This window comes from Delphinapterus leucas, chromosome 4 (assembly GCF_059928025.1).
Source record: "Delphinapterus leucas isolate spDelLeu-1000000601 "Yukka" chromosome 4, BTC_Dleu_Yukka2, whole genome shotgun sequence".
Lineage (NCBI taxonomy): Eukaryota > Metazoa > Chordata > Mammalia > Artiodactyla > Monodontidae > Delphinapterus > Delphinapterus leucas.
Window position 1 is genome coordinate 60,445,342 of NC_143132.1, and position 14,299 is coordinate 60,459,640.

Below are 14,299 nucleotides of genomic sequence, written 5' to 3' on the forward strand. Positions count from 1 at the left end.
AACAGGAAGAACTGGAACTCAATAAAAAAGATACCCCACATCCAAAGACAAAGAAGAAGCCACAGTGAGATGGTAAGAGGGGCACAATCACAATAAAATCAAATCCCATAACTTCTGGGTGGGTGACTGACAAACTGGAGAACACTTATACCACAGAAATCCACCCACTGGAGTGAAGGTTCTGAGCCCTACGTCAGGCTTCCCAACCTGGGGGTCCGGCAGCGGGAGGAATTCCTAGAGAATCAGACTTTGAAGGCTAGCAGGATTTCATTGCAGGACTTCGACAGGACTGGGGGAAACAGAGACTCCACTCTTGGAGGGCACACACAAAGTAGTGTGCACATCCAGAACCAGGGGAAAGAGCAGTGATCCCACTGGAGACTGAACCAGACCTACCTACTGGTGTTGGAGGGTCTCCTGCAGAGGTCAGGGGTGGCTGTGGCTCACTGTGAGGACCAGGACACTGGCAATAGAGGTTCTGAGAAGTACTCCTTGGCGTGACCCTCCCAGAGTCTGCCATTAGCCCCACCAAAGAGCCGGGTAGGCTCTGATGTTGGGTCGCCTCAGGCCAAACAACCAACAGGGAGGGAACCCAGCCCCACCCATCAGCACACAAGTGGATTAAAGTTTTACTGAGCTCTGCCCACCAGAGCAACACCCAGCTCTACCCACCACAAGTCCCTCCCATCAGGAAGCTTGCACAAGCCTCTTAGATAGCCCATCCACCAGAGGGCAGACAGCAGAAGCAAGAAGAACTACAATCCTGCAGGCTGTGGAAAGAAAACCACATTCACAGAAAGACAGACAAGATGAAAAGGCAAAGGGCTATGTACAAGATGAAGGAACAAGATAAACGCCAGAAAAACAACTAAAGTGGAGATAGGCAACCTTCCAGAAAAAGAATTCAGAATAATGATAGTGAAGATGATCCAGGACCTCGGAAAAAGAATGGAGGCAAAGATCGAGAAGATGCAAGAAATGTTTAACAAAGACCTAGAAGAATTAAAGAACAAACAAACAGAGATGAACAATATAATAACTGAAATGAAAAATACACGAGAAGGAATCAATAGCAGAATAACTGAGGCAGAAGAAAGGATAAGTGACCTGGAAGACAGAATGGTGGAATTCACTGCTGCAGAACAGAAGAAAGAAAAAAGAATGAAAAGAAATGAAGACAGTCTAAGGGATCTCTGGGACAACATTAAATGCAATAACATTCTCATTATAGGGGTCCCAGAAGGAGAAGAGAGACAGAAAGGACCCAAGAAAATATTTGAAGAGATTATAGTCAAAAACTTCCCTAACATGGGAAAGGAAAAAGCCACCCAAGTCCAGGAAGCACAGAGAGTCCCAGGCAGGATAAAACCCAAGGAGGAACATGCTGAGACACATAGTAATCAAACTGACAAAAATTAAAGACAAAGAAAAATTATTGAAAGCAACAAGGGAAAAATGACAAATAACATATAAGGGAACTTGAATAAGGTTAACAGCTGATTTCTGAGCAGAAGCTCTACAAGCCAGAAGGGAATGGCATGATACACTTAAAGTAATGAAAGGGAAGAACCTACAACCAAGATTACTCTACCCAGCAATGATCTCATTCAGATTTGATAAAGAATTTTTTTTTTTTACAGCAACCAAAATCTAAGAGAATTCAGCACCACCAAACCAGCTCTACAACAAATGCTAAAGGAACTTCTCTAAGTGGGAAGCACAAGAGAAGAAAAGAACCTACAAAAACAAACCCAAAACTGTTAAGAGAATGTTCATAGGAACATACATATTGATCATTACTTTAAAAATGAATGGATTAAATACTCCAACCAAAAGACACAGGCTTGCTGAATGGATACAAAAACAAGACCCATATATATCCTGTCTACAGGAGACCCATTTCAGACCTAGGGACACATACAGACTAAAAGTGAGGGGACAGAAAAAGATATTCCATGTAAATGGAAATCAAAAGAAAGCTGGAGTAGCAATACTCATATCAGATAAAATAGACTTTAAAATAAAGAATGTTACAAGAGACAAGGAAGGACACTACATAATGATCAAGGGATCAATCCAAGAAGAAGATATAACAATTATAAATATATATGCACCCAACACAGGAGCACCTCAATCCATAAGGCAACTGCTAACAGCTGTAAAAGAGGAAATCAACAGTAACACAATAATAGTGGGGGACTTTAACACCTCATCTACATCAATGGACAGATCATCCAAAATGAAAATAAATAAGGAAACAGAAGCTTTAAATGACACAATAGACCAGAGAGATTTAATTGATATTTATAGGACATTTCATCCAAAAATGGCAGATTACCCTTTCTTCTCAAGTGCACATGGAACATTCTCCAGGATAGATCACATCTTGGGTCACAAATCAAGCCTCAGTAAATTTAAGAAAATTGAAATCATACCAAGCATCTTTTCAGACAACAACGCTATGAGATTAGAAATCAATTACAGGGAAAAAAACCATAAAAAATACAAACACATGGAGGCTAAACAATATGTTACTAAATAACTAAGAGATCACTGAAGAAATCAAAGAGGAAATCAAAAAAAACCTAGAGACATATTACAATGAAAACATGACAATCCAAAGCCTATGGGATGCAGCAAAAGCAGTTCTAAGAGGGAAGTTTATAGCAATACAAGTTTACCTCAAGAAACAAGAAACATCTCAAATAAACACTCTAACCTTACACCTAAAGGAACTAGAGAAAGAAGAACAAACAAAACCCAAAGTTAGTAGAAGGAAAGAAATCATAAAGATCAGAGCAGAAATAAATGAAATAGAAACAAAGAAAACAATAGCAAAGATCAATAAAACTAAAAGCTGCTTCTTTGAGAAGATAAACAGAATTGAGAAACCATTAGCCAGACTCATCAAGAAAAAGAGGGAGAGGAATCAAATCAATAAAATTAGAAATGAAAAAGAAGTTACAACAGACAGTGCAGAAATACAAAGCATCCTAAGGGACTACTACAAGCAACTCTATGCCAATAAAATGGACAACCTGGAAGAAATGGACAAATTCTTAGAAAGGTATAACCCTCCAAGACTGAACCAGGAAGAAATAGAAAATATGAACAGACCAATCACAAGTAATGAAATTGAAACTGTGATTAAAAATCTTCCAACAAACAAAAGCCCAGGACCAGATGGTTTCACAGGTGAATTCTATCAAACATTTAGAGAAGAGCTAACACCCATCCTTCTCAAACTCTTCCAAAAAATTGCAGAGGAAGGAACACTCCCTAACTCATTCTACGAGGCCACCATCACCCTGATACCAAAACCAGACAAAGATACTACAAAAAAAGAAAATTACAGACCAATATCACTGATGAATATAGATGTAACAATCCTCAACAAAATACTAGCAAACAGAATCCAACAACACATTAAAAGGATCATAAGCCATGATCAAGTGGGATTTATCCTAGGGATGCAAGGATTCTTCAATATACACAAATCAATCAATGTGATACACCACAGTAACAAACTGAAGAATAAAAACCATATGATCATCTCAATAGATGCAGAAAAAGCTTTTGACAAAATTCAACACCCATTTATGATAGAAACTCCAGAAAGTGGGCACAGAAGGGACCTACGTCAACATAATAAAGGCCATATAAGACAAACCTACAGCAAACATCATTCTCAATGGTGAAAAACTGAAAGCATTTCCTCTAAGATCAGGAACAAGACAAGGATGTCCACTCTCACCACTATTATTCAACATAGTTTTGGAAGTCCTAGCCACGGCAATCAGAGAAGGAAAAGAAATAAAAGGAATACAAATTGGAAAAGAAGATGTAAAACTGTCACTGTTTGCAGATGACATGATACTATACATAGAGAATCCTAAAGATTCTACCAGAAAACTACTAGAGCTAATCAATGAATTTGGTAAAGTTGCAGGATACACAATTAATGCACAGAAATCTCTTACATTCCTATACACTAATGATGAAAAATCTGAAAGAGAAATTAAGGAAACACTCCCATTTAGCATTGCAACAAAAAGAATAAAATACCTAGGAATAAACCTACCTAGGGAGACAAAAGGCCTGTATGCAGAAAACTATAAGACACTGATGAAAGAAATTAAAGATGATACCAACAGATGGAGAGATATACCATGTTCTTGGATTGGAAGAATCAATATTGTGAAGATGACTATACTACCCAAAGCAATCTACAGATTCAATGCAATCCCTATAAAATTACCAATGGCATTTTCTACAGAACTAGAACAAAAAGTCTTAAAATTTGTATGCAGACACAAAAGACCCCGAATAGCCAAGCAGTCTTGAGGGAAAAAAAACGGAGCTGGAGGAATCAGACTCCCTGACTTCAGACTATACTACAAAGCTACAGTAATCAAGACAATATGGTACTTGCACAAAAACAGAAATATAGATCAATGCAACAGGATAGAAAGCCCAGAGATAAACCCACACATCTATGGTCAACTAATCTATGACAAAGGAGGCAAGGATATACAATGGAGAAAAGACAGTCTCTTCAATAAGTGGTGCTGGGAAAACTGGACAGCTACATGTAAAAGAATGAAATTAGAACACTCCCTAACACCATACACAAAAATAAACTCAAAGTGGATTAGAGACCTAAATTTAAGGCCAGACACTATAAAACTCTTGGAGGAAAACATAGGAAGAACATTCTTTGACATAAATCACAGCAAGATTTTTTTTGATCCGCCTCCTAGAGTAATGGAAATAAAAACAAAAATAAACAAATGGGACCTAATGAAACTTAAAAGCTTTTGCAAAGCAAAGGAAACCATAAACAAGACGAAAAGACAACCCTCAGGGGCTTCCTTGGTGGCGCAGTGGTTGGGAGTCTGCCTGCCAATGCAGGGGACACGGGTTCGAGCCCTGGTCCGGGAAGATCCCATATGCCACGGAGCAACAAAAGCCCGTGAGCCACAACTACTGAGCCCACGTGCCGCAATTACTGAAGCCTGTGCACCTAGAGTCCGTGCTCTGCAACAAGAGGGGCCACTGCGGTGAGAAGCCCATGCACCGCAACAAAGAGTAGCCCCTGCTCTCTGCAACTAGAGAAAAGCCCACACGCAGCAAGGAAGAACCAACACAGTCAATAAATAAATAAATTTAAGAAAAAAAGGACAAGCCTCAGAATGGGAGAAAATATTTGCAAATGAATCAATGGACAAAGGATTAATCTCCAAAATATATAAACAGTTCATGCAGCTCAATATTAAAGAAAGAAACTACCCAATCCAAAAATGGGCAGAAGACCTAAATAGGCATTTCTCCAAAGAAGACATACAGAATGCCAGGAAGCATATAAAAAGCTTCTCAACATCAGTAATTATTAGAGAAATTCAAATCAAAACTACAATGAGATATCACCTCACACCAGTTAGAATGGGCATCATCAGAAAATCTACAAACAACAAATGCTGGAGAGGGTGTGGAGAAAAGGGAACCCTCTTGCACTGTTGGCAGGAATGTAAATTGATGCAGCCACTATGGAGAAAAGTATGGAGGTTCCTTAAAAAACTAAAAACAGAATTACCATATGACCCAGCAATCCCACTACTGGGCATATACCCAGAAAAAACCATAATTCAAAAAGACACATGCACCCCAACGTTCATTGCAGCACTATTTACAATAGCCAGATCATGGAAGCAACCTAAATGCCCATCGACAGACGAATGGATAAAGAAGATGTGGTACATATATACAATGGAATATTACTCAGCCATAAAAATGAACGAAATTGGGTCATTTGTAGAGACGTGGATGGATCTAGAGACTGTTGTACAGAGTGAAGTAAGCCAAAAAGAGAAAAACAAATATCGTATATTAACACATATATGTGGAACCTAGAAAAATGGTACAGGTGAACCGGTTTGCAGGGCAGAAATTGAGACACAGATGTAGAGAACAAACGTATGGACACCAACGGGGAAAACGGCGGGGGGTTGGGGGGTGGTGGTGTGATGAATTGGGATATTGGGATTGACATATATACACTCATATGTATAAAATGGATAACTAATAAGAACCTGCTGTATAAAAAAATAAATAAAATAAAATTAAAAAATTAAAAAACAAAAAAGAAAAAACAACAAAAGAAACCATTAAGTATACCTGACATTATAGTGTCGGGGCACAGCATCACTTCTTGTAGTATTCTTACCAGTAATGCATAATCTCAATCTAAACAGAAGAGAACATCGGGAAACCCCAAATTGAGAGACATTCTACAAAATACCTGACCAGTACTCTTCAAAACTGTCAAGGTCATAAAAGAAAAGCGAAGATTGAGGAACTATTACAAACTGAAGGAGACTAAGGAGACACGACAAGCAAATGCAGCATGAAATTACAGATCAAGTCCTGAAACAGAAAAAAGACCTTAGAGGAAAAATAGGTGACATTCTAATAAGTCTTGTTAATTGTACTTAATGGTATTTTACCAATGTTAATTTCCTAGTTTTGATAATTAAACTATGGTTATGTAAGATGTTAACATTGAGAGCTGGGTGAAGGGTATTCAGGAACTCCATGTACTATTTTTTGCCATTTTTCTGTATGTCTAAAATTATTTCAAAATAAAGATTCAAAAATATAGGTTCAAATCAAGCAGAATCTGTGGCAAAGTAGAGATAATTTATTCATATTGGCTCATTTTTAAATATACCAGCTGATCCTTTTAAAGCTGAGTAATCTGTTTTGGTAGGCCACTAATTTTGTAAAACTCTTTTTGTGTGTCTGAAATTCATACCTAACACTTCTTTCTAAAACATATATAGTCAGCCCTCTGTATTTGCAAGCTCTACATCTGTGGATTCAACCAACCATGGATAGAAAACATTCGGAAAAAAAAAAATTTCCATGAAGTTCCAAAAAGCAAAACTTGATTTGCCGGGCTGGCAACTATTTACATAGCATTTACATTGTATTTACATCTATTTACATAGCATTTATGCTGTATTAGGTGTTGACCTGGAACAAATAGACTGCTAGGGTTTACTCCAGCAAAGATGGATTTATTTGGAATCAGCAAAGAACTGCAATTTGGGATCTCCATCCTTGGTAATCCATGTGCAAGCTCTTTCAGGGCAAGGGGAGGAGAACTCTTATAGAGGGAAAAGTAAGTTGGGAGGGCTGTAGTAGGCAGAGTCCATGGCTTTTCATTGGCTGAGTTTGTGCCAGGAAATAAGAGTTTTTCTTTTTCCTTTTGGGCTCTGCTATTGTCACAGGGCATGAGAGCTCCCCCTTCTGGTCTTCTGACTCTACTTAATTCAGGTTTCTATTTTTTAATTTTTTACATAGGTGTTATAAGTAATCTAGAGATGATTTAAAGTATACAGGAGTATGTGAATAGGTTATATGCAAATGCTATGCTATTTTATATAAGGGATTTGAGCATCCACAGATTTTGGTATTTGCAGGGGATCCTGGAACCAATCCCCCTTGGATACCAAGGGACAACTGTATTACTTCTTCTTGCACAGTGGACTTCAATAAAAGTAAACACTTAATCTTATAGGGAACACACATCTTATCCATCTCTCATCGGTTGGGGAACAAACATATCATGGCCCTTTTTCCTTATGTCTTCTCAAGATGGCCCCCTCTGTACTCATTTCCTTTCCTATTTTCTTTCATAAATCTGAACTGTTACTGTAGGAGGACACATTAACTTCATCCGTCTCATGGAGGGGACACAGCATCCAAAAGCCTTTGCCCATCTTTCCCAAAATGTTAGTCCCAACTCTTAATAGTTCCTCCTATCACACTTGCCTCTGCCTATTCCTAAAGCCAAAACTCTGACCAAACTCGTTGTTTTATATTTGAATAATTATGACTTTTTGCCTATCAGTCCAAAATGCTACCATCAAACGTGTCTAGTTTTAAAGAATTGCTTTGACTACTTTACTTTTTCCCTCATATCTTAGTTATCCATATCATATTCACAGGCCTGTTTTTAATTTCTAGGTCCCTTTAAGTCTATCCTACATTTATCAAACTCCCTCAATCTCTTCCTGACATTCTTTTCTCTTGTTAAATCCATTCATTTATACATTCATTCCATTAACTTTCACTGAATTTCATCAATGCCCAAGGCCTTGGAGTGGATGTTGTAGGAGATATAAAATATACATATTTATCTCTTCTCATCTGACCACCTCATTTACAAATCTTCCAAGTAATTCCTTTCACCTGAAATGTTTATAAACCCCAAATTTATAGTGTTATCAATCCCACTTCACTGAAAAAAATTTCTGCCTAAGTAGCCTGGGGAGGATGCTCATTAGTCAATAAAAAATTGGCCAGTTAATTTTACAAAAAGTGAAACTAAAGAAAGGGATAGAAGAGTAAAATAAAATGCAGACCATTAAAAGTAGAAGCACAAACATGTCATTGTTTAGGATCTGAGCTACCAAAAGGCAAGTAACTTTCTGAATAATTCTTCTGAATAATCCAGAACACAACGGCCCGTAAGACTGTCAAAGTGGAAGCTACGCTTTCAAACTGCCAGAGATCTACATTAGCACTTGCGTGCAATTCTAAAAAGGGTAATTTAGGAAGACATCCCAAATTCATACCCCAATTTCCCAGGATCACATGGAGTATATAAGAATAGCCCTGAATAGAGGATTGAAGCACTCCCCTGTGTACTAAGCCAGCTGGGTAGCACAGAACAAACGGTGTGGGCAACTTCGGTATTTGTAACGAGGCTCAACTGGGCTTAGCGTTACACTGTCCATCTCTGACAGAGCCCTTTGTCATTTATGCTACAGAATGCTGAAGAAAGAGACATTACAATTCCTACCTGGTGATTTTCCTTGAAAGTTTGGATTAATAACTCTTTCAGTTTCTTCTTTCTTTCTTTTGCCATTTTTTCTTCATCCAGAAGAGTATGGACACTTTGAAACATGCCTTTCTCTGGATTTTTTTGAGAATTTTCTTCTTGCTTTTTCTTCTCTCTATTAATAACAATTAAAAAACACAAGTATGAATAATAGACTTAACAGTGAGTAATTAGAACATACCATAGTGGAATGAACACTGAATTTTCCATCAGAAGATAGAGATTTTTAGATCTGGCCCTAAAACTACAAAGTAGGGTGATTTTTTTTGAGATTTAGTTTATTCCTTTATAAAATACAGTTAAATGAAATAAAATTATAATGTACTCCGAAAAGGAGAAAGCCTTATATATATTTTAGTAAGGTTTTGTGTTTTTTTTTGCGGTACGCGGGCCTCTCACTGTTGTGGCCTCTCCCATTGCGGAGCACAGGCTCCAGACGCGCAGGCCCAGCAGCCATGGCTCACGGACCAGCCGCTCCACGGCATGTGGGATCCTCCCAGACCGGGGCACAAACTCGTGTCCCCTGCATCGGCAGGCGGACTCTCAACCACTGCGCCACCAGGGAAGCCCCTAGTAAAGTATTTTTATTGAGTTTAAAATTGAGTGATACCTTGATCAAAATTTGAGAGATAACAACTATCAGGTATTCTCTAATACAGACATAAGTTCTCTCTCTTTTTACAAGGGGAGACAAAACAGGACCCTCAGGTGAGAAAGGAATGACATTTTTCCCACAAGGTTTTTACAAGGTTTCTCGGAAGAAAAATAATAAAAGAATCAGGTGTTACTGAATAAGGAGAAAATGAAATTTATATTAATTCTAAAATAGCTGGAAAGAGAAAAAATAGAACTTAGTAACAATAAGGAAAAGGACTTCAGGCAAGTTAACAAGAATCTCTTCGTAACTTTGTTGCTCATATTTCTGCTTATCTCTTTCTCACTCACCTACCTTTTCTTTCTCATCCAGTCATCCCTCTTACACTCAGCAATCCAAGCCAGCTCATAGCCATTGCCTTCTTATTGGAGTGTATTAAACTACACAGGTGTGTGTAAGTGTATAAGGTATATATTTTATCAATGATATAGTAAAGATAGCATCTAGTCAGGAATCTAGATTCATGGGTTCTGGCCACAAATCAGCTGTGAAAACGCAGGCAAGTCACCAGTCTTTCTGAATTTCACTTTGTAGTTGTGGAAACTCAAATTGAGAGAGGGATGACAGAATAATCTATAGACATTCATTCATTAATTATCATATATCATACAGGGGGCACACAATCTTATTACTGGTGATATGAACCATCATTTGGTTAAGGTAGTTTCTCCAGTGTAAAGCTGCTATTTTTCCCTTTGTAATCAATAAATCTCTTAGAGAAGATACTTTGAAACTATGCAATGAAGCAGATTTAGGACACCTTACAAATAAATTTAAAAAGCCCTACCAACAATAAAATTTTATTGACTCTTTCCAAACTTACTAATGCCATAACAATGTTATATTAGATAGTTACAGACAGATCATAGTGGGCATTTAAAGAAATACAGTTCTAATACCATGGATGTAGTCTTTAAAAAAAATCAAAATACGTATCTGTTATGAAAGCAATGTTTGCTCATTGTGCAAAATTGGAGGTGTATAAAAGCCATCCATATTTCTACCCAGAAGAAAACCCTGATAACATGTCGATGCTGTTTCATTGTACAACTAGTATTTATTAATTTCTCCAATATTTATTAGTGTCTGTTATTATAAATAATATTATTTTCATTATATTTGTGTACAAATCTTTGGATTTCTGATCACTTTCTACACTTGATCTTAGCAAAAAGGCCTAGAAGCGATTCTGATCACTTTCTTAGGGTAGTTTTCCTAGGACTGGAATTCCCCGGTCAAGTGATAACATTTTTATGGCTCTTATTGTTTATTGCCAAATTGCTTTCTGGAACATTTAAACCAATCTGTCCACCTAGAAGTACTGCATATTACCTGTCTCACTGTATCTGTGGATAAGCTTTTTTTTTTTTTTGCCCACTTTTATTTATTATTATTTTTTAAACATCTTTATTGGAGTATAATTGCTTTACAATGGTGTGTTAGTTTCTGCTTTATAACAAAGTGAATCAGCTATACATATACATATATCCCCATGTGGATAAGCTTTTAACTTTTAAAAGAAATGACTGGTTAGTGAATGTCTGTTGAGTGCCCACTGTGAGCAGAACTTCCTGCTACCATCAAATATTACTTGTTTTCACAATTTATTTTAGGTCAGCCTAGATTCTTCAGGGCTTGAGAACAATCTGAAGAGCAAGGCTGACGTTAGCAAGAACTCACTAAAAAACTGGAGATTGCTTTCTGAAAGGAAAGGCCTCTGGAGGAGGCTTCAGCCTGCCACTTGGAAGAATGAGATGCATGTCCACTGCCGAGCTGTTTTAAACTGGGTAGGATGAGAGCAGTCAAGAACACGGGGGGAAAAGCTGTGTAGGCTGATGGGGGTGGAAGGGGGTGGCAGGCTAATAGGTCTTTCTGGCCCCTCAGTTTGAGTATTCAAGCATTTCAGGCACATTGTCTTAAGGCTTTTGCAGTTTATGCACCAGTGCTGTTTCTCAGAATAAATACATTAGTTATTTCATTTATGAAGCTCATTTTCTGCATGAGAATACACAATAGTACTACATCCTGTGAGGACTATTTTGATTTCCCTCTTATGTCAGATATTCTTTTTCTTTATCAGTGGCAGTAAGGCAATGGTGACTCTCTGTATGATTATCAGAAGATAAGACACTGAGGCAAATCACAATAGAATGAGGCATAATTAGCAAACGTGCATAAGGAAACGTGTTCAACCTTACAAATGTTCAGGTACACAAAGAGATGCACACTAACCAATAAAATACCTATTAAAAGTGCAAAAATATTGAAAATGATGATCTCCCCTAATGCTGAGTGGGGCTCACTGTCAGCAATTGTGTAAATATGCACAACTCGTCTGGAAAGGAATTTGGCAATGTTTCAAAAGTCATAAAAAACCTACATAATTTACCTCAGTAATTATACTCCTATGAACATAATTCAAAAGAATGAAAAAGCTCTATGCTTAAGGATGCTCACTGCACTATTGGTGAAAAATCTGAAATTAGCTGAAATTCTTAGCAGTATAGGGAGTGGAGGTCATTACATAAATTATGGTATAGGAACTCAATGGAGTAATATACAGACCTTAGGACTCCAGGCGATGTGGTTATTACAACAAGCAGAATAACAAATTAAATGTACTTTATGGTTGCAGTTAAGTTCATAAAGGGACCAAGACCAGGAGGAAACATGGAAAAATGAAAATAGCTAACTTGTTAAGATGGTGGACTAGTGGGTGATTTCTCTTTTGTGTTTTATTATTGCATTGTCTGTGCATTTTAAGGACCTTTAAAGTACTTCCAAAATGACTGCTTAAACAAAAACACTTCATGCTGCTCATCATGGCTGGCTTACATTTTCCATGCTTCTTCCACAGTGCGTCTCCTCTCAATTATCTCCCTCCGCAGCTTTACCATCTCCCTTTGAATCTCCTCCTCCTCTTTCTTGGCCTCTAGAGCCTTCCTTTTTTTCTCTTCTTGCACCAGATACTGAGCCTCTAAGAAGGCTGATTTTTTCAGGGTCTTTTCAATTCTCTGGCGCTCCAGTTCTTTCTCACGTCTTAAGCGATTTTCTTTTACCTTAAAGAGAATACAACAAGGGTGAAATGCAGCCTTTCAAGTAGAAAGGGATATGCAAAGCCTTAGGACACATTTTGAAGTTCAGAATACAACTACTTTGAAACATTTTGGCCCAGAACTCCACTGTTTACCAGAAAAATAGGGGAAATTCATTTGTTTACTGGGTAATGGCGTATACAAAATTTTAAATGAAGTCAGGCAAGGTGACTCCAAACAATTTGGGAATGATCGGCACTACAGAAAAGCTGAAAATCCAATGGGTTGGATGCCAAATTCTGGATTCTTATTTAGTAATGATTTTCAATCCATAAGATTTTCCAAGGTGTACATTACTGTTATTTATTTAAGCTCTGTCTGTATGTTAATTATAATTTAAGAAAGAATAAGGATATTTTGGAGAGGCTACTTTGTGAAGGCTAGAACAGTGATTTACTGCCTTAAAGGAGCATCATGACCTTTTATTCAATTCTATCTTTATTTGCATTTATCAATGATTCTGGATATTTGGAAATCAAAACCACAAACTTCACAGATATTTCTGAATAAGCACAATCATTTTTTTCAAACTCAATTCTTTAGACTAGCTATGAATTAAGGAGTGGTCCTTTCCTTCCTGCTTCATTTAACTTTACCCTTATCTTACTCTTCAGTTATGATAAGACTTCTAGATAATTGCTACCTCTTACCGAACATTTTCTCTTCCCTTTTATCATAAATCCAAACCAGGATCATGCATCTACTCCAGTTTCTCTCACACCCTTAGTGCTGCTTTGGCATACATTATGGTTTAAAGTAATCAGAAATTCAGTGTTACAAAAAGATAGCATACACACATATAGACATTAATACTACCCTGGTCTTGGTTCTGGACATGTGGAAAAGACTTGGTCTTTCGTACTTCCTTAAGTTCCTCTACAAAGTGTTGAGATGAATCTTTTTCCTATAACCTACTATTCCCTTTGGAGAAAAGAAAGTTCCCATACGCCTTTCTAATTCAAAACAGCTGAACTAGATTTAATTCAGCTCTGTTCTCCCTTTCAAATTATAATCACAAAATAAGTGAATTTTCCCACTGTCTAGAAAAGAATTATCATTATAACATTCACCAGAATATTCATGATATTAATATCTTGATCTCACAATACAAAAACCAAATTCAAGCAAAACCCAATCTACATATTTATAATAGGAAGTATCACATCCAAACTAATAAAGTTTAGCTCACCACTCTCATGGTCAAAATCAATTATTCCTCTTTTTGGTTTTCTTAAATAAATTGTTTCCTATCTTCAGCTTATGAGCATTATTTTTCTTCTGAAGTTCTTATATTTTATTTTTATTCTTTCTAACCAAACCACAGATGGCACCCTTTTTCACAATAAAGCCTAAGTCTTTATTTAAGCTTATTAAATGTGTTACACAAAAATTGCTTCCTGTTATCCATTTTAATTTTGCTTTTCCCTCCCACCTGCTTATGTCTCATCTCCATGGTAAGATGAGGATCCTTCTGCCACATCTTGTCTTGGTTTTCATTCATTCCAAGATCTTCCAATATCCCAGAATCTACCACGTCTTTATGGAACAGATGGTCTATGAATTTTTGAAAGGTGGTACTTTCGTCTTCTTCCTCCAAATAACCACATAAATCTGGAAGAAACATAACAACAACAAAGAAGGAAA

General features: G+C 37.2%; 1 protein-coding gene across 5 annotated transcripts in view; it reads right to left on the minus strand.

Moving 5' to 3' along the window:
• CCDC191 (coiled-coil domain containing 191) overlaps positions 1–14,299 on the minus strand; it is a 107,798-nt gene that overhangs the window by 72,096 nt on the left and 21,403 nt on the right. For all 5 annotated transcript variants that reach the window (XM_089910553.1, XM_089910552.1, XM_022554532.3 and 2 more), the window contains 3 exons: positions 14,088–14,266; positions 12,396–12,619; positions 8,867–9,020 (listed from right to left, as the gene is read on the minus strand). In XM_089910553.1, the coding sequence (XP_089766679.1) occupies positions 8,867–9,020; positions 12,396–12,619; positions 14,088–14,266 (557 nt within the window). The remainder of the gene's footprint in view (positions 1–8,866; positions 9,021–12,395; positions 12,620–14,087; positions 14,267–14,299) is intronic.